Source organism: Rhinatrema bivittatum, chromosome 14 (assembly GCF_901001135.1).
Source record: "Rhinatrema bivittatum chromosome 14, aRhiBiv1.1, whole genome shotgun sequence".
In the NCBI taxonomy this organism is placed as follows: domain Eukaryota; kingdom Metazoa; phylum Chordata; class Amphibia; order Gymnophiona; family Rhinatrematidae; genus Rhinatrema; species Rhinatrema bivittatum.
This window is the reverse complement of record NC_042628.1, coordinates 22,155,983-22,179,648: the sequence shown is the minus strand read 5'-3', so window position 1 is coordinate 22,179,648 and position 23,666 is coordinate 22,155,983. Positions and strand designations below refer to the sequence as shown.

The 23,666-nt window shown below is 37.5% G+C and overlaps 1 protein-coding gene across 3 annotated transcripts in view; it reads right to left on the bottom strand.

Annotated features, from left to right (window-relative positions):
- Positions 1–23,666, bottom strand: part of SNX29 (sorting nexin 29) — a 464,358-nt gene that overhangs the window by 261,101 nt on the left and 179,591 nt on the right. For all 3 annotated transcript variants that reach the window (XM_029577102.1, XM_029577103.1, XM_029577101.1), the window contains exon 15: positions 10,546–10,655. In XM_029577102.1, the coding sequence (XP_029432962.1) occupies positions 10,546–10,655 (110 nt within the window). The remainder of the gene's footprint in view (positions 1–10,545; positions 10,656–23,666) is intronic.

Sequence of the window (23,666 nt, the reverse complement as noted above, 5' to 3'; positions counted from 1 at the left end):
AATCATATTAATGAATATACTTTCTCATGTGGGGTAATTTATAGGGCCACACAGGAATAAATGTGTACAAGTGGCTTTCCCAGGGTAATTTTCAAAACAAAACTATGCATGTACTTTTACCTTGAAAATTAGAATAAAGTCTACAGGTAAAAACTACTCATAGACTTTGCCCTCTTTAAAGATTATCCTTAAATTTTTAGAACCACATAAGCTTAAAGTTTTTAATCCTGAGTTTTAGTGCATAGGCTCCATAATGTATGAAAAATTTACTGGCTAGCCTCCAGTTCTAAGTCTATAGGCATGGGCAATTTAAAAAAAAAAAACAGATACCACAGTGGCATTCTTGGGTAATGGCTCACTAATATCCTATGAGGAACACCACTCAGGAATGTCATAGAAACCACTATTTTCAGCAGTCTGTAAACAAACAACTGGTGGAAAAGGAACCAGCACATAAAGTTACAAATCATGATTATTTTTTTTTTAAACTGCCCATTTTGTAAGCTCCCTGTGCTCCCTTATCCTTTTTCATTTCAAGACTAATGAGAACAATACAAGGAACAGAAAAGTAATTTGTTTAGTCAGTGCAGTGGATTCACAGCTGTAAAACGCCTATTACAGAAAATACAAATAAAAAAAGTCAATATAGGTCAAGGAGAGCTGAAAACTACACATTGATTTGTTGAAAGAAAAGATTTTGATGAATTCATACAGAACTTTAGATGTTTCTGGCCATCTAGTTGTTTTCTGTTTAGACCTTCACTGCAAGTAGCAAATGCTAGCAATGATTACATTCAGTAAAACTCCAGGAGCTGAGCTGGGCTTACCTGTGCCATAAACATTTTATCTGGAGTCCTACAAGCACAGAAAATAAATTTCCCCATACTAAACTTATTGTTCCTGGACAGTTAGAAGCCACCTATGGCTTTGATGTATTACAACACTCGAAAAACAGCATGCCAAAGCTGTGGTTTCCCATGGTAACTAAAGAGAAACTGACCGAATTGATGGACCATGTGATCACTTGTAGACTCAAGGCCTCAGGGTTCATTTTATGATTGCTTGACGACAAGCTCCTTTACAAATCATAAGTGTCTTTCAGTGATCTTTTTGCTATCGTAGTTTATATACTTAAGATTTCTGGAAACATTTCAATGAGGGTCTTTTTCATCATGAAAAGAGTAAACGTTTCCATTGCTCAACAAAAGTAAAACATATTCCAATACCAGTTTATGAAGATATGACCACACTGTTTGGGTACAACCTTTTCACCGTGTTCAAAGTTTTACATTTGTCACTTGGGTCAAACCAACTAGATATTGCAACAAAATAAAACTTTGGTATGTTACTGTCTTCTGTATACATGCATCACAGATTGGAAACAAGAGAGAGAGGGTGCTGAATGTTGAAGATGCTGGTTCTGAAAGTAAAAGAAAAGAGGCCGAGATAACTATATAACCCCCTCTCTCTCTTATTCCCCAGCCACTGTTGCTCCTGCCCCGTTACTGTCATTGCCCACGCTCCCCTGGGCCAGAAATGGGTTCGCCATGACAGTATGTGTGTAAGCTGACAAAAGCCATGAAACCCTCCAGAAGGAGACAAACCCACAAATGTCAACCATGTGGTAACGGTTCTCCCCTGCATGTGCCCCTGGCCAAGTAAGTGAATGAGCACTGTATTGCATACCAAATCCATGCACACGTCTCTGAGTCGTACTTCATCTCTCACGCTATACTTAAATCAAGGACTACTACATTATTTGATTACGATATTAAGTTTTGCCATTGGTGTGTCCTTGACTGTCACCTATAAAAAGCTTTTTGGTTGGTTTTTTTTTTTTTAAGAATCTCCTAGCTGTCAGACAGATAAAAATCAAAAGCATTTCCATCATCCCTAGAGGCCTTATTACATCAGTTGTTGTTATATCATTATTAGTATGGTAACATCAAATAATCGTCAATAAACTTAAAAAAAAAAAAATAGCTCTCACTTTAAGCCCTTAAACAATTCTGTGTGTGTAATATATATACTATGTTTAAAACAATTGTACATTACTTTTGCATAATCTGTAACAAAGATTAAAACAATATTTGAGCAAAATATTATGGTTACCACATGAGTCCACTTGAATAAATAGAAATAAGGATCAACAAAGAGCTGATTTTTAAAAGCATCTACATGATTAAAAATGTTGAGATTACTTACCTGATAATCTCCTTTTCCTTAGTGTAGACAGATGGACTCAGAACGAATGGGTATAGTATGCTCGTGCTAGCAATTGGAGACGGATCTGACGTCAGCACGGGTGTATATATACCCCCACAGGAAGCATAGCAACTTAGTAATCTTCCTTGCAAAAGCTGTTATGGATATGTGTACTGACGCTCAGTGAAATAGTGAAACAGGATTCCCCTGACCGATTGATAGTAGCTGGAGACCGCCAGCATTCCCAACCGGAAGGCGTTGACACCTGGTAGAGTGTACGCTCTTATGGAAACAGATGACATGGCTTACCTTGAATCGGTGAAACCCATGTGCACAGGCAGCTGGGCGGGATGCTGAGTCCATCTGTCTACACTAAGGAAAAGGAGATTATCAGGTAAGTAATCTCAACATTTCCTGGCGTGTAGCCAGATGGACTCAGAACGAATGGGATGTACAAAAGCTTTACTCCCAGCCTGGGCGGGAGGCTGCCTGAGGACCATGTAGTACCGCCCTCACAAATGCTGAGTCCTCCCTGGCCTGGACATCCAGACGGTAGAACCGGGAGAAGGTATGGAGGGAGGACCATGTCGCCGCTTTACATATTTCCGCAGGCGACAGCATCCTGGATTCCGCCCAGGATGCCGCTTGTGCTCTGGTAGAATGAGCCTTGACCTGTAGAGGCGGAGATTTCCCAGCCTCTACGTAAGCTGCTCTGATAACTTCTTTAATCCAGCGGGCGATGGTGGGCCGAGAGGCCGCTTCATCTTGTTTCTTTCCGCTGTGCAGGACGAACAGATGGTCCGTCTTTCGTACTTCTTGTGTCACTTCCAGATATCTGGGCAGCAATCTGCCAATGTCGAGATGGCGTAATAAACGCCCTTCTTCAGATTTCTTCAAACCCGCCGTGGTAGGCAAGGATATGGTTTGGTCAAGATGAAACTGTGAAACCACCTTAGGTAGAAAGGAGGGGACCGTGCGAAGATGGATAGCCTCAGGAGTGATCCTGAGAAATGGATCCCGGCAGGACAGTGCTTGTAGCTCTGAGATGCGGCGTGCTGAACATACAGCCAGCAAGAAAGAAAGTAGAATGTAGAAAATAGAAAGTAGATTTGGAAAACATGATCAGCGAGCGTGCAGGCTCTCCAAACTGCTTTGGAGACGGAAATTACTAAGTTGCTACGCTTCCTGTGGGAGTATATATACACCCGTGCTGACGTCAGATCAGTCTCCAACTGCTAGCACAAGCATACTATACCCATTCGTTCTGAGTCCATCTGGCTACACGCCAGGAAATGGGTTTTACATGTGTAAATAAATGCACTTTGTCCATGTAAGTGTGCCTTTAAAAATTCATACAATTTATGCCATGAATTGTTCATAGGATTTACCCACATAAGTGCACTTTATGCGCCTAAATGGCTTTTGAAAATTGCTACGTTACATTTAAATGTGTAAATTATTTTGAAAATTAACCCATAATGTGCAGGTAACATTGCATTGGACTAACTCAGTACACCTGTGACCAGCTTTCAAGAACTATGCTCCTTTCATCAAGTGAGAGAACAGACAACAGTTACTCTAGGTTTAAATAGTATTGAATATAATCAGCTAGGCATGGGGCTATCTGTATATGCTAGGACGTTGAAGGTTACATTACAACTGCAGCTCAGTAAAAGGATGGTGAGAAATGTGACAGTAAAACTTTAGTTTTGAGAGGCCTGTGTGTGATGATGGGTGAAAAGGTCAATATTTTTATTAAGTTGTTTAATGTTGGTACCAAAGTATTTGATCATCTTAATTTCATGGATTTTACGCTCTTTTTGAAAAATTTCGAAATGCCCTTTAAGTACCCAGATTGTGAAATTGTTAAGGGAGCGTTCGTTCCTTGAAAAATGTTTCCCTACTAAGGTGTCCGTGTGTTCTTCTCTGTGTTACTTTATATCTGTGAATTTTTATTCTTGTCCTTAATTATAGGATCCCTCTTCAATTTTATTTTGCATTGGATCATATATGCTAGATTCATAGAGAAGCCTGAATGTAAAACCTTTATGCTGAATGTCTTTTGAATGTGAGTCCCTGTGCTATCCTGTGAAATGTACGGACAGTTTACATCATGGTACCTTGCAGAGTTTTGTGCTATTTTCTCCTTTTTGAGTTTCTGTTTGAAGCTTGCTTTTTCATTAATTTTTGTTTCAGGTTAAGTGGTTTCTGGACAGCTAGAACTGGAGGACAAGGGTTATTTCTTTCAGTGATTCATTCTCCACGAGTAGAGGTTGTTGATCTTTTATGGACAGAAAATGGCAGAAAACCCTGCAAGAGACCACAATCAGACACTGAAATGAGCCGTGTTGACTAGCTAGTATGCCCTTACTCAGCAAAATGAAACCCAACTCATGCTATGGAGTTTCCTGGGAGGGGGTGGGGTCACTGAATGCTGCCCATTATCACTGCTGTTTATTTCAAGCAGCAGCATCCCAACCACCATCACTCTGGTGTGCTTAAGATGACCAAAGTTAAGGGGCCTCTCCTTGCCTGTATTGCCAAACATAAGCAACCCAATTTCCCTAACTTCCACAGGCTCATGGCACCTATTTCTTAGTGCAACTCCATTCTCTCAAAGATGAATTTGCCAGAGTCTAGATCTAAAGCTTCTTGAAAGGAACTGCTGAACAGTGAGGCTGTTCCTTAGTCTTTGGAGATCCACTGAACAAGGATAAAAAGTCTTACTGCAAAGAATGCCAGAGGGTATACCACCTGTACTAATGATTTGCTACTATTTAGTTTGTCAATTTGATTTAGCATGGTTTCCAGTTTCAAAGCGATTTGTTTCATTTCTAATATGGATATCTGGCCAACATCCTCTGCAATAACGAATGAAGTCAATAATTCATTTAGCTTTTTTACTATGGCCTTATCCTATGAGCTCCCCTATTACCCCTTGGTCATCATGGGATAATTTGGTAACTGCCCGCATTGGTGTAAAGTCCTGCAGATATGTTTTAGCTGCAGACTTTATAGCAGGAAGGCCTTTGCTCCCTGCGTTTATGCATACACCACATATCAGTCCACTTTCTACAAGACCTTTTCCTTAGCTAAAGCACTGTTATGCACATGGAAATGCTTTGAAAATTGTGTTCCTAATGATCTGACTGATGCCCTCAGAAGCCTTTTGCTTTTGATGTACTTGAAAAATACCTCTTTGTCTAATCCCCCTCAGATTCTCTCTTGGCCTGCCTTGTAGTTTGCCAGTGTTTGTGCTCCTTTTGGGTTCATTTGAACCTGCTTTCCATTTTTCTGAAGGATACCTTTTTTTTTTTTTTTTGCTTTAATAGGATTTTTTACAGCAACACAAATATGCAGGCAGTGATTTGATCTTCTTGAGACCTTTTTTAAATTTAGGACAACATTTTACCTGGGTTTCCAAGGCGGTATATTTAAAAAAAAAAAACAACAAAATAAACCCTCCATGTCTCAATAAGGGCATCAAAGTGATGTAGCACCACATATTAACACCAAACATAATTCAAATCAGTTGAATAAAAATGTCATACAGTTTATTCATTCTCCCTGAAGTTCTGCCTAATCAGGATCAATGATTGAGTCATCACAATATAACACCACTGTTTCACCCATTGTCCAATAGGATAACACAGTTGCTCTTCCCATGGTTCAATACATGCAATTCTGACTCTCAAAAACATGTTTATGGACTATATAAATTCTTATGCACTTTTTGATACTACTGAAACTCAAGACAGCAAAAATCTAAATTGCCCTTACGAAGGACATTACACAGAACGTTACATACAAAAGGAAGATTCCACCATCAGAAATTTTGATTTAATTCATATTATATTAGCACTTTTAAAAAAATGACCATCAAATTTGCATCACATATTTAACTAACATGATATACCAATGACCCACTTCTGCTGACTTAGCCCTACAGCACTATTGCTTACACTAATACAGAAAATAATTTCTGTCCTTTTGAAAACGGAAAGGAATGGGGGATTCATTAGGAGTAAAAGCTTTTAAAATCAAGGACAGAGTATTTATTAAAAAAGACTAAAAGGCAATATTCCAACATGAAAATTCAGTTTCCTCTACAGGAAACTTATTTAAAAAAAAACCAGCATTGTTGGATCTGCACCATCAAGGCAAATTCTGCTTCATTTTGGAGAGAAAAATTCAAACAACCAAGTCTGAAAAATATTTTTCTAGGTCACTAAGCACTGTAACAGACAGGGTAATGTGGGACCCACAAAAACAATTCCTAAGGGAGTTCAGCAGATGTCTGCCAACCCCCTGATCAGGTGTAATTAGATAATTTCCACACCTAGTAACTCTGGTAATATTTTTTTTATTTTTACTTGTATGCAAGGAGATACCACAGCTATATGCTAATCTGAAGAAATCAGGAAATACAGATCAATATATCATTTAAGTTATTCATTATTCAACAGTAGATCAATACTTAGTATACAGCTAATAATTGGAGCTTAGCACTTTTGGGAGGTCTTATTCACATCATGATATTTCCATATAAGGTAAAAATCAGATTCTTACCAGTTAATTTATTTTCTTCAAATGTTCCTATCAAATTTCTCTCTTTCCCAATCCTTCCTACTGCTGTCCTCTCTCCTCCTTCATTACTGCTCCCCCCTTCCCTTCCCTGTTTATTGTATTTTTCTCTCTTGTTATTTTGTTACAATGTAAACCGGCATGATGCTCCGACGAATGTCGGTATATAAAAATCAACAAATAAATAAAATAAATAAATAGAAGCTCTGTTAATTATCTATATTTCTAGCAGATTCTGTAACCTATGAATAATGTTATGCCTGCATATAATTATCTTCTCTAAAAGCTCTACTGTTAACTGCAAAAAGGATGTAGTTCAAACCATTTACAGTCAGTGCAAAACCCTGAAGCTCACTTCAACATAAAGTCTACTAAAGTTCACAACATGAGGCTGGCTACTATGAGACCTGTGTACTTTAACTAGACACAGGAAAGCACAACACAGGCCAAGACTGAGCCTACTAAATTTCTAGAGTAGCATTAGCTTTTCATTTGAAGAATATTGTTAAGTTTAGTGGACTGTTTAACATACTCATGAAGCAACAATATCATTTTAAGAACTGGATGATCTCAGAGCGAGATCTATAAGAAATCAGCATAACAGACCCACTAAACAGATGCAGCATATCAGGGTAATGATCCAATTTAGGAGCTGGATACATGGAAAGTGAAGTGTTTTGGAAGACAAATATAACATTTTTAAAAATGCCTAAATTAGAATGTAGGATGACAATTATAATAATGATGTGGAGTCTAAAATAAAGTCAAAATCCCATAGCCCTTCTTCATCATGTGTAACATGAATAATGTGCAAATATTTAAAACACATTTAAAAAATCATAGAAGACATTTAACATATTGTACTCATATCATCAAAATCCTTGTGCATTAATGCAGTACTTTTAAAGTACTGATTTACTGCATAATTAATCACAAAATAAAATGTTTTGGTATCAGTGTAGCAACTTTCTAATTATCTCATATATGCAAAGCAAGGATTAGCATTGTTAATATAATACAATTACTCTTCTAAAAATTCTGGAATGGTGTAAAAACCAATGCTGGTGCAATACAGCTAGATGAAAAAGCCTCAGTAACATATGGCTTACAGTAAAACATAAGGACACACTTCCATGGAGAGATTCTGCTGATGCTATTAACTATGACAGCAGAGTTCAAGTGATTTAAAATTGTCACAGGAACTTAGCAATGGAAATGTTTTCTTCTGTACCCACTGTCCACATCTATTATTTTATCTAATGAAGGTTTCTATGGATACTTCTGGGCTTCTTCTCTTTCCCTTCTTTTATTAGGCCACAGCTGGGAGAAACAAACCAAAGCTGCTGTTTCTGGGATTAAAGAGATGTTCGGAAAAGGCTTAAAGAAGCACAGCTGGGTTAACAGAGGCCCTCCTGTTTTTCTTATTGGCCCCTGTATGAAGTAAGCCTGAATTTTTCCTCATTTTCCTGGATTGCACTTGATTTTAAAGGTTTATGATGCATTACCAGTGATTGTATCCCTGGATATTAGCCTGAGCCTGAGTAGAATTCCAAAAAAGTAACATCATCTGCCAAGCAAACTGTCTATAGGAGTTATTCTTATCCACTAGCATATTATGGTCATTAAAGAATAACCATCACCCAGTCTCAGCAGTTCACACATTTATTAGGCAAAAGAAAAGAAATTAGCAAAAATCCCCAGTTTTTCAGGAAAGACATGCAAAGTTTGGCAGATAAACTTATCTGGATAACTTTGGCAGGACGTTCAGTGGCACAGCCACATCACTGAATATACTCTACTACCTTAAAGTTAGCCAAAAAGCTTGATCCAGCTAACTTTAGGGCTACTCTACAGCATGGCCACAGTTAGACAGATATCCAGCTAACTGTAAATATTGCAGTTAGCTAGTTAACTTATTTGGTTAACAATTCCACCCCAGAATGCGTTCCCATGTTATCTGGCTAAATTTTAGCTGGATACGTGTCTGAATGTTTCAAATGTCAGCATATAGGCAGATAACTCACATTATCTGACTAAATGCCACTGAACCTGGAACTCCAAGTAACTTCTGGATCTCTTTAGGGCAATCACTCTTTAAAAAAAAAAAAAAAAAAAAAAAAGATTTACCAAATTGAAAAAAAATTATAAATTACCCTTTTGATGCCATAGATATTTTTGTCTCATGTGGTACTTTGGATATCAATACACAGTGTTTCAAATGCACTCAAGTTTCTAATTTGATCTTCTGGCTTTAAGCCAAACCATCTTGGATGCAGATTTTGTAATGTGTAATCTACCCTGTAGTCATATTAGAAATGTGTGGGTGTCTACTAGCATGACGGTGGAATTTAAAATAGTGTGTACAAGAATGGGAATGCCAAACATAGTTGCTAAGATTCTCTTTCTTTTAAACGATAGGAACAATGCAAAATACCTGAATTTTAATTTATTTTATCTAATAAATACTACACAAATGAATAGTTACTATAGAAAAGGGAGAGAGAAATTATTCCATGTCTTCCATAAAAGGTGTAGTTGTTCGGCGCAAAACTGGCGGCGATAAGGAAACTTACCTTTCGCCGCCAGCGATGTGTCCCCAGCGTCAGCCCTGGTGCCGCCTCGACGCCCCCCTCTTCCTCCGCCCCGAGCTAGCTATCGCACCCTAACCCTAACATTTATTTATTTATTTATTATTTTTATTATACCGAGTTTCATGATAAGAATCACATCAACCCGGTTTACAATTAACATGTGTGTGGAGGCAGGGAGTAACATAGTGATAAACATTTCCCAATTCAACATTAAATATAGTGTGAAACTTAAAAAATATTAAAACAATAATTAGGACATGAGAAAGTTACAAAAAACAGGGAATAATAACTAGGACCAGAAAGGGGGAGGGAATTAAAAAAGAGAATATTTTCATTTCAGCCAACTGTTTCCAAATTAATAAATATGTATAATGTTATAAGCAAAAGATGTGTTGATGGGTTGAAGTGTGGAGAATTTAATCCAGTTCTGGGAAAGCTTTTTTAAAAAACATCATGTACATTGGTCTCCCTGCCCCAGCACTTTGAGCGCTTCAGCTCTTATGAAACAATTCAGTGGTGTGTTGTCTATAAGATGGTGACAGATTTCAGTGAAAGAGCTAAACCTTTATCTCAAGCTAGGTTTAAACCAATATTACATGTAGGATAACTGCAAAATTTTTACTCCTGGTTTTTTGTTTTTTTTTTAACAGCTGTAATGTGGAATTAACTGAGCACGACAGATCACTATTTACAATGCAAATGCATATATATACAAAATAAAAAGCACTACACAGTTTGATGCAAATTTGTGCACAAAACCAAATTATGCAGACCTACAGAATGCAAAAAAAAAAAAAAAATCAAACACACAACATATTGCCACATATAAAAATCCTTTACTTGTTTTGACTTCCAGTGGCACATGATTTATGAAGCTTGCCTATGTTTTGGTTGGTTTGTCTGCAACAATTAATGGTTCACAGTTACAGTATTGCTAAAACAAGATGTCATACAGGAAACATGTTTTCTGTCTAGCAGTAAATACAAACTTTACAATCTTATTTTAAACCATAATATTTATCTTTACATCTGTCTAAACAACTCGTATGTATTCCTGTTTTTGGTCTCAACAGCTTGTCAAGTATCCACTAGGGCAAACTTCAATACTAAAGGCTTACATTAAAAAAAAAAAAAAAAAAAATTCAAAGCTATAGTGTAGTCTTACCTCTATCAGCTTTCTTTCATAGCAGCTTGCTAGTTCATCATTTTCTACTACTGGCTTTACCTCTGGAATTGTAACTTCCCCTTCAATGTTCCAAAGGTTGGGCATAATAACTAGAAAACAAAACCAAAAACTATTTTCCAAAATGGTAAGTACAAAATAAACATTGTGGCAGAACATGACCACGAAATTTAGAATTGCCACATATTACCCCCATTTCTTTAACTTGTTTGAGAGCTTTTCAGTTATAATACAGCTTTAAAAAGGTGAGCAATCTATCATCAATGGTTTTTTTTTTTAACTTTTTATCATTTTATATGTTATACACAAGCATAACTTGCAACAGAAATAGTAATTGAATGTTATAATATTCACCGGAAAAAAATTAAACATACAAAAATTACAATCAATCGCTAACAGACCATCACAAGTTCAGGGGAGCCCAGAAAGGGAGAAAAACGAACAAGAAAGAAGGAATAACCTTCAAAAGAGGAGATAGAAAGATCTTCCAGTAAGAACATTGTACACTTCGTACATGGATCATAATAGGAGAGGGCCTATCCTAAGCTAAATACTCTCCAAAGAAATATTAACCATTACCAGGAACTCAGGCATTAATGAATGATGTAAGCTGACTAGGCTCTAAGAAAACACATTTCTCAGAGGAAAAAGTAACAATACATTTTGCAAGGGAATCGCAAGAAAAAGCGAGCCTACAAATCAACAACTTCTTGCGCATATCTAGGAATGCTTTGCTTTGTGCCTGGGTAGCCCTAGAAAAATCAGGAAAATTTTGAGGTCTGCCACCGATGAACGAAATATTCATCGCTTGAAAATACAATCGAAGAATGAAATCATGATCAAAATTTGAAAAGAAAGTCACAATTAAGTAAGATCTATGTCACACATCCACTGTAGTAGTCTCCAGGATAGCAGAAATATGGAAAGGTTCCCCTCCAGAAATCAATACAGCTTGAGCAGGACCTATTTCTTCAGGTAGCATCAATGTATTTGATTTCAGATTTTTTTCCCCCAGTTATGTTTTTGCTTACTGCAGCCACTCGGTCAATGAATTCATCATACACACTTAAAAAACATTTTCTGAATATGAATGATGATCTCCTCCTTCCAAATACATTTTTATTTAGGTCTGAGGAAGTCAGCAGCCTGATCAGTCAAAACCATATAACACATTTAAAAAAAAAAAAAAGTCACATTCAGCTATTAAAAATCTCACTTTTTTCTTTTTTTTTTTTTTAATCATAGATACATTTTCTCTTTTGACAAGGTTTGATGATATTACCATGGTCCCTTTGCAGCCTTTGCTATTTGGGGGGGGGGGGGTGTAAAAAAAAACAGAGAGATAGGGATGGGGTTGGCTTGGGGGGAGGGAAGGAACACCCCCCTTCCAAGTTAAAAAAAAAAAAAAAAAAGCTGAATTGCCAAGGTGAAGGGGGGAGGGGTGGCTGACCTGCCTTGTCAAGACTTTCAGCTCAACACTTTTTCATATATTTCAGGGAGCTCGGGGAGTCGAGGACACAGGCCCACCAGTTCATTTGGAAACCCACTTTGGAGGGGGATTTCCAAACAAACACACACACTCCAAACATACACACGGGCTTTCACTCATACACACGAACACAAGGTGTCTTCTTCAGGCACCGCCAGACCACTTTTCAGCTGCCCGCGGGGTGGGGTCTAGGGTGGCCCTTTGCTTCTTGTGCCACCGGAGAGGGGGTCTCTACGGTGACCCCCCTCCCTCTTTGGCTGCCATAGGGTGGGAACTGCGGTCTCTTCTTCTGAGATCAAGCAGCCCTGATTGCATTAACCTGAGCCCTAAGTGGGTGGGTCTTGCCCCACCAAGGCCCACCCATGGCTATGCCACAGTTGTGGATTATGAACTGGTTAAAAGACAGGAAGAGAGTAATACTAACTGATCAGTTCTCTCAGTGTAGAATTGTAATTAGTGCAGTGCCCCCAGGATCTGTACTGAACTCCGTGCTCTTTAAATTTTCCTCTGTAACAATTGCTATTTAGCACTTTCTATAGTTGGGTAATGAGAAACATCTAATATACTGTCAACATGGCTTATAGAGAGGTTCCCTAAGTGTCTGTATGCTTTTTGTTAATTACGTAAAGTAAAACAATATTTATCATTTTCATATTTGTTTTATTTTAACATTTATATCTGTTTTGGACCACACAACCTGAGAAACACTGGGCAGTTTTCGCTAATTACATCATAAAAGCAGTGTAAATGATAGTAGAACATTACACTATCTTTGGTCTAGCATACAGACTCTAGTTCCAGGAAATTAAAATCATACTTAAAACAATTTTACACAGAAGCTTTTTATAAGGTAAATACTGTATTTGTAAATTAGATAGATGTTAGATCAACCTACTTCAACCCAGAGAAAGTTTAAAAGAAAAAAAAAAAGGAACAGAAAAGTAAGGAAAAGCTCCTTAATATTCAAATCAATTAATTGTTTTAAAAATTGGATATTACATGCTTTCAAATAAGAACTATGTCAGGACATATTCCACCTACATTCCAAAAATTATTATTATGAGCTTCAACGTTACATTTTCTGGGTTTGCAAAAACTGAGTCTTTTTGCTTTCAAATGACAGGCTTTACTTTGTGGTAGGCATCAACTGTTTCTTTTTTGCATTTGCATACAGACTGCCTAAAATGATCCAATCATAAAAATATGGTATTAAAATTGCTTCTGGCTGCCATATCCATTTTAGAATAATTCAGTTTGTTCTAAGGGCATTATGAACATCAGCATTGTTAATGTTAATTATGCATTATTTCACAGCAAATTATTGACTGCTGCTATCATAGCTTCCACTAGCTCAAATGCATTAATAGTTTACAGTCTGAGGCATTTCCATTTGAGACTGAAAATATTTGCACTTGAATATAAAGATAATTATCAGGGTTCTTGTAGCACAGAGTGATTAACCTCTTCCAACACAGTAGAACAGTAAAATGCTGAATAAAATGACAGGGCGTCATATTTCATTTTACCACATCCACTAAATAGTCACAAAACAAAATTTTAAAATACATTTAAAATGATAAGAGACTTGATGTGTATTGCTTTTCAAGTATTCTAGTTTAGTTGCAATGTTTATGCTTCACCATCGCTATAAGTGTAAAAAATACCCTTCTACATTCACAATTGTGACAGATGCAACTTGACTCCTTATCCCAGCCTAAATGCCCACCCTTTCTCCCAGCTCAGCTCCCCATTTCTTCAACTGGACTTTTGAAAGAACTGCATATCACACTGCTATTTGAAAAAGACCTTTCTTGGATGCATATGGTTGTAGGCTAGGTCAACTGCATACAAGTCAATCACTGAATATAAACAAATACATCATTTAACTTCTCAAATACCCAAGGGTGAACACGGCCTTGCCTGCTGAATTTCAATTTGCAAGCTCTCAGTAAGCATCATGCTGCCGCAGGGTTGGCCGTAGAAGCCCAACCCCTTTATTCATTTCGCTGACCAGGACACAGGACCATCAAAGCCTCGCTCCTCAAGTTATCACCTTGCTCAAAAGCACTGCATCTGGTCCACGTAATTTAAGGAAGGTAGTTAGCCATTCCCGGGCATACAAAAGGAAACGCTGTGCTAGTGCGCCTTTCTTGACAATGGGCATCCCTTGAATGATTCTTTTCAGTTTTCCTAACTTGTCCTGAGGCAATCTTTCATACCATCTCACCCAAATCAATTCTATGACTAGGAAAGTTATTATTCCAGAAGGGCCTTCAGTCTTCTTTTCTACAAAGGGGGTGCTAAAGTGCAGCATGAAAGTGCTACTACAAGGATTTGTAGCCTCCAGGACTACAAAGAAGAAATGATGAGGCAACATACGATGTTTTTGCTTTCTAAAACTCTATTCGTGACCTAAAGCATGAATGAGCTGCACATCTCAAAGTGTGTACTCAAGATAGAATAGTCCACAGAAATGCTTTTATCAAATATTAAATGTCCCTTGAAGTGGAAAACTTACAATGGGAAAGAGTCCGGGGGCATTAGAAAAAAATCAGAATATGGATTTAATAATCCATCTTCATCATAAAGAAAATTCATTCATACATCTTTACGAAGGTAACAGCTTCATTAGCATGGCCAACTGGCTCCACACTTTCAGAAAAGATTGATCTAGACGTGGTTTTACTCCATTGAATTGCAGGGTCTTGTAATTCTTATTTCCCCATTGAAAGCCCTAAGAAAACCAAGATTATGTCCCTGCAGTGGGATAAAAGCGAGACTGAATCAGCATGTTTTGAAAATGTGGAGCCAGTTGGCAACTTGAGACTTCATTGAAGGATGTATACTGCAGCAAGCATGCAGGTAGAAAATCATTAACAGAAACAATCCTTCTTCCCCCTTCTAATAAGACAAGTTGTGGATCAGCCTATACTTGCTGGATTCCTTCTTTGGAATTCCTTCTTTGGAATGAAAGCAAGTGATAATGTTGTTTGTGGGAATACAGGCTCCTGGAAAAGATCAGCTACTCAACCCTCACTGAGTTCTATAAACTATGGCTTCCAGAGGCTGGTACCTAGCTAGAAAGACTTACCTGGCTAACATAGCCGGAATATTCAGCAGCAGAGCCATACCACTGAATATACCCAGATAACTTTAAAGTTAGCCAGATAAGTATATCCAGTTAACTTTAGACCTATTCAATAGCAGGTCTAACTTATCTGGATAAGAGACTCATTTACTAGCATTTTTCCCATACATACAGAAGTATTTATCCGGCTAAGTGGAGGCCATTGAACAGAGCTAGATATTCAGACATCACCACTTAAGCTGGATAAGTTGGAACTTATCCAGCTAAGTGGCACTGAATATTGACCTTAAGTTGATTAGCATATATATGCATGCTAATCAGCTCATTATAGTATGCACAGTGCACGAGGTATTTGAAATATCTCACATCATCTCTGCAGAAGGCCATTTAACGCACAGTAAACGACCTGACACGGATTTGTGAATGAGCGCCTAAGTTTGTACCTGAGGCAATAGAGAGTGAAGTGATCTGCTCAAGGTCACAAGCAGTCTGCTCCACTCCAAATCTTGGGAACTCCATAAAACAAACCTATTCTCTTCCATTTTATCTTGGAACTGCTACTAATTGAGCCAAGTCCACTACTCATAATTCTTGCACACCTCCAAGATGATGCTTGCATAATTAATCATGGTACACCACACTGACCATCCAAAGAAATGCCCTAATAGAGCTGATAAATGTTAGAAAAACATTCCTATCCTTTCCTGCTCCCACATCGATTCTGTCCTTTTCCTCATCTACTCATTTTTCCCCTCCTTTTCAAAAGTTTGAATATGTCCATGCATTTTCACTTTCCAAACTTCTCTTAGAGAGTGGCATGAAAGTAGTAAAAGAGGGAGGGCTCTCCCCAATTCCTCTCCCAAGCATGTAACTTGCTCAGCTCAACTATTATTATTTGTCCTGATATACCACTTGTATGGACCAAACCAAGTGGTTTACAATAAAATTTCCATATATAATAATCATTAAATCAGTGAACAAAATCAAACATAGTGCTGATTCTGACAATAAAACATCAACAAGCCATAAAATACAGACTATGGAGTAATACACTTACTAAAAAGAGAGAAAGCCCTTGATGAGCAGTACTTTAGCCATCAAGTAAAAACCTGAATTTTCTCATATATTTATTTATTTATTTATTTAAATTATTTAATTGACCGTTTTTATATACCGACATTCATCAGAGATATCACATCGGTGTACACTGAATGGAAACATTACGCCAGAAGCGTTTGACAGGAAACTCATTGGGTTAAAATGGGACTAAATATTAGTAAAACATTATATAAACTTTATAAGTTTGAAAAATTTACAGAGTAGAAGCAGAAATATATACAGGGAGATATATACAGGATCACGATGAATGGTGAGCAGATATAACAGCACAGTGTAATATGTACAGGATAAAGAACAACGGTGTACCTAGAAGCTGAAGATAATTTCGATAGAGATTGCATTTGAGAGAAGAACTAGTGTGAGATGGAGTAATGTGAGTTAGGAGGCCGGGGAATATTGTTAGGTGAATAGCCACGTTTTGAGTTTTTGTTTGAAGGTTTTTGCGCATATTTCTTGACGTATGTCAGTAGGCATTGCGTTCCATAATGCAGGACCTGCTAGTGAGAGTGCTCGTGCTTTGGAGGATGCGAGGTTAGTGAGTTTAGGAGAGGGAGTGTGAATAGAGGAGCGGTATTGGTTTCTAGTCGGTCTAGAGGAGAAGTGAAATTGGAGAGAATCCTTAAACCAGTTCATGTCAGGGTTCTGTAGTGCTTTATGAATGATTGAAAGTGTCATGTATTGTATGCGGAAGGCGACTGGAAGCCAGTGAAGTTCTTTTAGAACCGGTGTAATGTGTTCATTGCTGCGTGTGTTAGTGAGAATTTGGGCGGCAGTGTTTTGCAGAATTTGTAGTGGGTGAATAGTGTTTTTGGGTAGACCTAAAAGAAGAGAATTACAGTAATCAATTTTGGAAAATAGCATAGCTTGTAGGACGGTGCAAAAATCAGAGAAATGAAGTAGGAGCTTAAGTTTCTTTAGAGTATGTATCTTGTAGAAGCACTCTTTAAGTGTTCAGTTGATGAATTTCTTGAAGTTGATCTGATCATCTAGTGTGACCCCTAAATCTCGAAGCTGTTGAGCGAAGGAGATGTGGGGTGGCTGCATGTGATGTAGGGAGGGGGTATGAGAGGGGGTTGTAGGGGAGATAAGCATGAGCTCAGTTTTTGCAGTATTGAGGGCAAGATGGATGCTGTTTAGGAGTTTGTTGATTGACATATATATGGTATAGGATGGTGTTCCTCTTCCCACCTTTGCCACCCACAATACTAATCACACTGCCAAATGATGCACCAACTCAACAGGCCCGCATGTCATGCCTAGTAACATTACCACATGGGCTATACCCCAACAGATAAAGTCCCCCACTGGGTGCAGAACTTAACTCATCTAAGGAATGCATAGTTGAAACTCTCAGTGTGCCTGGTATCAAGGGGCAATGTAATCAGTGTCATTCCCTCATTCTCCTCACCAGGCAAGTGTCTACACTGTCCACCCCCATGAGCCCCCACATCTAGCGTTTCTTCTCCAACAACCATCATATCACTCTGAAGATTTTTCTGATCCCCATAAGGTCATCAGGGAAAGGGATCACCTGCATTGGCTGCTATGCATGACCTAGCTACATTGCCGCATCTGAGCCAGCCCATTCATTTCCTGTTTCATATCCTGAATTCCAGGCCTCATTATTAGATGATTCCACTGCCTACATGTCTGCTACCGCAGCCCATAGCTGGCCATCATCAGAAGGGAATCCAAAAATGTGCCACACATTAACGCACATGGATCGCCCGCAAATGCTAGCATTGCAAGGTCTGCTGAATGCTACTGAAGACCAAGTGGTAAAACAAGTGCACCAATAGAGTCTGTGTCAGACGTTAATGATGTGGATTGACCTGTTGCCCTCACTCTGCCTAGGTATCTTAGGGTTCCCTATGGGCTCCCAAGCCCTGGCAGAAATGTTCCCACTGGGAGCTCAGGTTACACAATGCATAAGGGAGAGAGGAGTAGGAGGAGGGATACAGCATAGCCACACATTATGGGCAGCTGCTGACCTTTTATTTTTCTTCCAAAAGGGTATTCAATTCAATTCCCATTCATTTGATTTTGAACTACAGCATGAGACATTAGAAGTCTGCAGGAGACTTATTTTCTGCCTCCATGACAAATGGTTTTGTTTGTTGTTCATTTATTGCTTTCATGACTGCTTCCAACTCTGTTCAGCTAAATTTGATTGACGTCAGCAGAAGGAACATTGTGTCAGACAGAAATGCATCCTGGTATTTGCCAGACAAAATTTAGTCAAGGTTAGTCAGCACATTATTGATTTTTTTCTGTGTACCTGCCACTGATTTGCAGATTGAAATATTCAAGTGATCTTTTACCGTAGAATGATTTTTACTAACTGCACATTCTGACAAAAATCTGTAAATGTTCATTCAAGCTAAAATACGACAACTGCTGCAATTGGTCAACTTTTATGCATCTCTTTTTCTCTTTTAATATAGTTTTCCAGCTTTTTGAAAAATTTTTTCGACTGTTTTTCCGTATTTCGAGGCAATAGTAATTAGTTTGGTTGGGTGCATCCATGTCAGTGCCATACTTTTATTCAGATGCTTTTCATAATCAGAGTCGCTTGCTGAGAAACTGCAGCTGTCCAGACTATCTCATGAAGGGGCATTTAACTTACTGGAATATCATTAGATAACCCACAGTCACAAATAAAATGAAGAAGAAAGGTTTCTGTGATGGATTTTAAAGAAGCCCACCAGGTAACCAGGTAACTAATACCAAGCTATTATATTTATTTATTTCACAAAAAATCAAAAAGAACTAAACATTTTAGTTGACAGTAAAAGCTATCCACCTTTAAATAATATATAATCACCTATAAAGAAACAAAAATCAGGCAATATGTGGTACTGACTAGTGCTTGTGATATATAAAAAAACACTCCGAAAAGAGTGGGGCAAAAACATTTATGGGATTGAGCAAATAAAAGTTAAAATATATTTTTTTACAACACTTTATTTGTAAGTATAAACAAAAATTGCTGATGTTCTAACAATACAGGACTACTTAAACCTAACACAAAGTTATTCTAATAATCCCTTGAGAAAATTGGAAACAACGTCTCACACAATGTGAAATAACAAAGATATATAGACTGTTATTGTTGAGCTGTATCTAAAGTGAGTCATCCCATGTGGTTAGATTCACGGTTGTATAGTTACAAAGTTAACACATTTTATAATGTTAGTTGTGTGAAACATTGTTTCCAATTTTCTCAAGGGATTAGAATAACTATTGGGCCGATACAGTACAGTGCGCTCTGATGGAGCGCACTGTTAATCCGCCATTGGACGCGCGTTTTCCCTTACCCCTTATTCAGTAAGGAGCCGAAAACGCACGTCCAACCCGCCGAACCTAATATGCAAATGCATGTTGATGGCCTGATTAGGTATTCCGGCGCGATTCAGAAAACAAAATGTGCAGCCAAGCCGCACATTTTGCTTTCAGAAATTAGCGCCTACCCAAAGGTAGGTGCTAATTTCTTCCGGCACTGGGACTTAATATCATGGTGATATTAAGTCGGAGGTCCCGAAAGGTAAAAAAAAAAAGAAAATTTGAAGTCGGCCCGCAGCTGTCGGGTCGAAAATCGGACACTCAATCCCGCTGACAGCCGCTGCTCCGAGCCAAAAGGAGGTGCTAGGGACGCGCTAGTGTCCCTAGCACCTCCTTTTGCCCGTTTCTACCGCCGGGCCTCATTTAAATACTGAATCACGCGCACAGGCGAGTGGCCTGTGCGCGCACCGGGAGAGCGGACTTTACTGAATCGGCTCATATGTCAGGTTTAAGTAGTCCTTTATTGTTAGAACATCAGCCCCACTCTTTTCGGAGTGTTTATATATAAACAAAATGGCAGATGAAAAAAATGTTTTGTTCCTGATAATTATAAAATATATAACAAACCAGATAAAGAACAATATCATATTTAAAAATGCATAAAAAAGGGGTTTTTTTAAATTTACCCTTATATAGATATTACTTAATAAAAAAATATTTATATTTGATTAAAGGTAAATTTTTCTTATGAATCAATAAAATTCAATAATATATTTCAAAATTCACAAGAGGTGTCCACTTAATAAAGACAAAATCATAGATCTTCTTACTTCAAAGCAGTTCCTCAAATGTTTTCACTTGCACTTACGTGCTTACATATCACTGTTATCCATTAAACAGAAATATTAGTTGCTTAAAACAGTAGATCTAAGAAAGTGGCAAAACAAAAGGAATAATGCTTTCATTCTGAATAGCAGAACCTAACGGTTCTCAATCCCGACAAGGGCCCAATTGTTTCACCATCATCGGCTTCCTCAGGGGAACATTCTTTCATATTATACCACAAACATAAAACCTAAAGTAATAGTGTTATTCAAATAAAAATAAAAATCTGATATCATTCATAAGAAATATTATTACCATAGATTTCCATAATGTAAAAAAAACCTAACTTTTTTTTTAAAAGACATATTTACACATCTGTTGTATTAAATAAAAGTATAGAGGCTCAAATACATCTAATATTTCATTAGAATTTTCAATCTAAAAATGTATAATATATATAAAATAATATTTAGACCTAAAATATGACATAAAAGGTTTAAAAGCAGGAAGATAAAATTAATACATTTAAAAACAGAAAGGTAAAATGAATAAATTTATAACATCTCAAGAATTTGATTTTCTTTATCTTCCCATTTTTTATACTGTACCTAAAATTCATAAATCTTTAACTTCACCTGCAGGGAGACCTATTGTGTCAGGTATTGGCTCTTTATTAGAACCCTTATCTCAATATGTTGATTCCTTTCTCCGACCTATAGTTTCACACGCTAGGTCATATATACGAGACTCTGTACATTTTATTCAACTTATTCAACATCTTGATTTGACAGGATCTACTTGTCTGTTGGTGACTGCAGATATCACTTCTTTGTATACAAATATCCCTCAGCATCAATCTCTTAATAATATTTTTGATGCCCTTATACTACAGTGCTGCCGGGAGATCTCCACCCAAACTCCTCCCCTTTACCTAATTTTAATAATACTGCATGCAATACCGGCACATCACAAAATAATGCTACCGAATATCCCATGGAAGTTAGCTGAAAAAGTCTTATCCGGCTAATTTACATAGCCAGCTATCTTTAAATATTGGACTCACAGGAAATGCACTTGCATGTACTGGACACAAGTCCACTTTAAGTAAGAGGTGAGTACACTAATTTAAAAAAATTGAATCATGAATGCTTATGAAAGCTGCCAAATAGCAGCTAAGGTTGAAGACTTTTTATTGGTGCTACTAGTCATAAGTTTCAAATAAGTTAATTCAACCTTTTATATACAAGATACCAAAAAAATAAAAGAACAACATTTTAATTTGCCAGGTATTTATCATCCTACAGGTGAAGTAATGCAGACAGTAGAGGTCACAAATAAAATACAGATGGTACTTATTTTCTCGCAACTAACCAATTTGTGACTAGCATGTGAGACTTATACTCTTCATCAGATCAATACAAAATAACCTTATTTTGAACTGAAGGAAGTATAAATCTCAAAAGCATTGTGTCTAATGGATTTAGTTAACCCAATAAGTATCACCTCCAATTTATTTAGCCTTTATTGCTCATACCTTTAAAATATTTCAGCCATTATTTAAGCACACAGTTTCCAGTTACAAGACAGAAAAATTATCTCACTGTTAAAAGAAAAGTTAACCAATTCACCATAAATGTATTTAACCCTTTCACTGTTAAGCGAGCATATATTGTATATTATACAGAGAGTTATTTCATGTGTTCTGCTGGCATCAATAGCTGCCCATTTCATGGCCATCACTCAGTCTGAGAACTCAGACCCTAGATTGTAAAAAAAAAAAAAAAAAGTGAGGAGGGGTGGGAGGAAACAGAATGAAAAGACCTCTGATTCCACTCACAAAAGATCACAGGAGGTGAGGACTCCTAGTTCAGACTTCTGTTTACAACATCTGAAATTTGATTGTGATCTTTGGATGCTGCAGTAGCTTAAATGTTCCCTTGATCTGAATGCTCTCAACCACTCTTGAAAGCAGTACAGAGCACAAATAGAGCCTAATTAGAAGCAATGAGGAACTAATTATAGACGGTCAATCCATTCCCCTCCTGCTCAATTTTGAGTTAACTTGCTGTATTTTATTTTGACCCTTCTGACAAGTTTTTTCTTTGTATTGATTTTTACCCCTCTTTTACCTTTTCTACTCTTTATAATTATACATCTTTGATCTTAGACCTTTTATATGTATGAACTAAAGCATTAATCAGAAATTCTATACTGGGTCAGATCAAAGTTCATTGAGCCCAGCATCCTGTCTCCAACAGTGACCACATCGGGTCCCAAGTCCCTGATAGATCCCAAAAAGCATATCTACTTCTTTTTGCTCACTCCCGGGGAGATAAGCAATTTCTTTTCCAAGTCTACACGGCTAATAACTGTTTATGGACATCTACTCCAGGAACTTCTTCAAACCACTTTTAAACCCTGTGTTGCTAGTTGCCATAACCATGTTCTCTGGCAACTGATTCCACACTTTAATTGAGAACGGAATGAAAAATATACCTACTCCAATTTCTTTTAAATCTTCTGGTAGCTAGTTTCATGGAATAAATAACTGTTCCCTATTTACCCCTTCCACCCCAGTCATAGTTTCATAAACTTTATCATATTCCCTATCAATATGAAGAGTCCTAACTTGTTTAGCCTTTCCTTATAATGGAGCAATTTGATCCCCTTTATCATTTTTTATTGCCCTTCTTTGCACTTTTTCATAAATTTTGCTGTTGGTTCTTTTTTGAGATGGGGTGACCAGAACTGCATGCAATATTGAAGATGCAGTTGCACCATGAATCGATACAGAGGTTTATGATATTCTCTGTTTTATTCCCCATTCCTCTTTAAATAATTCCTAACCTTCTATAAGCTTTTTTTTTTTTTTTTTTTTACTGCCACCACACACCGAGCTGAGAATTTCAACCTATTGTTCATAACAATTCCAAGATCCTTTTCTAATACAGAACCCAGCATTGTGGAGTTGTCGTTGGGAATATTTTTCCATATGTACATCACTTGTACTTGTCCACATTAATTTTCATCTGCAATTCAGATGCCCAGTCTCCCAGACTCGCAAGATCCTTCTGCAATTCCTCACACTCATGATTTTATAGACTTCTATCTCCTCTCAGCCATCTCATCTCCAAGCTGAAGAGCTCTAACCTGTTTAACCTTTCCTCAGTGGGAAACTGTTCCATCCCCTTTATGATTTTGGTCACCCTTTTCTGTATCTTTTCTAATTCCACTATAACTGTTTTGAGATTGCATGACCAGAAATGTACAACTACTTAAGGCGTAGTTGTAGCATGGGTC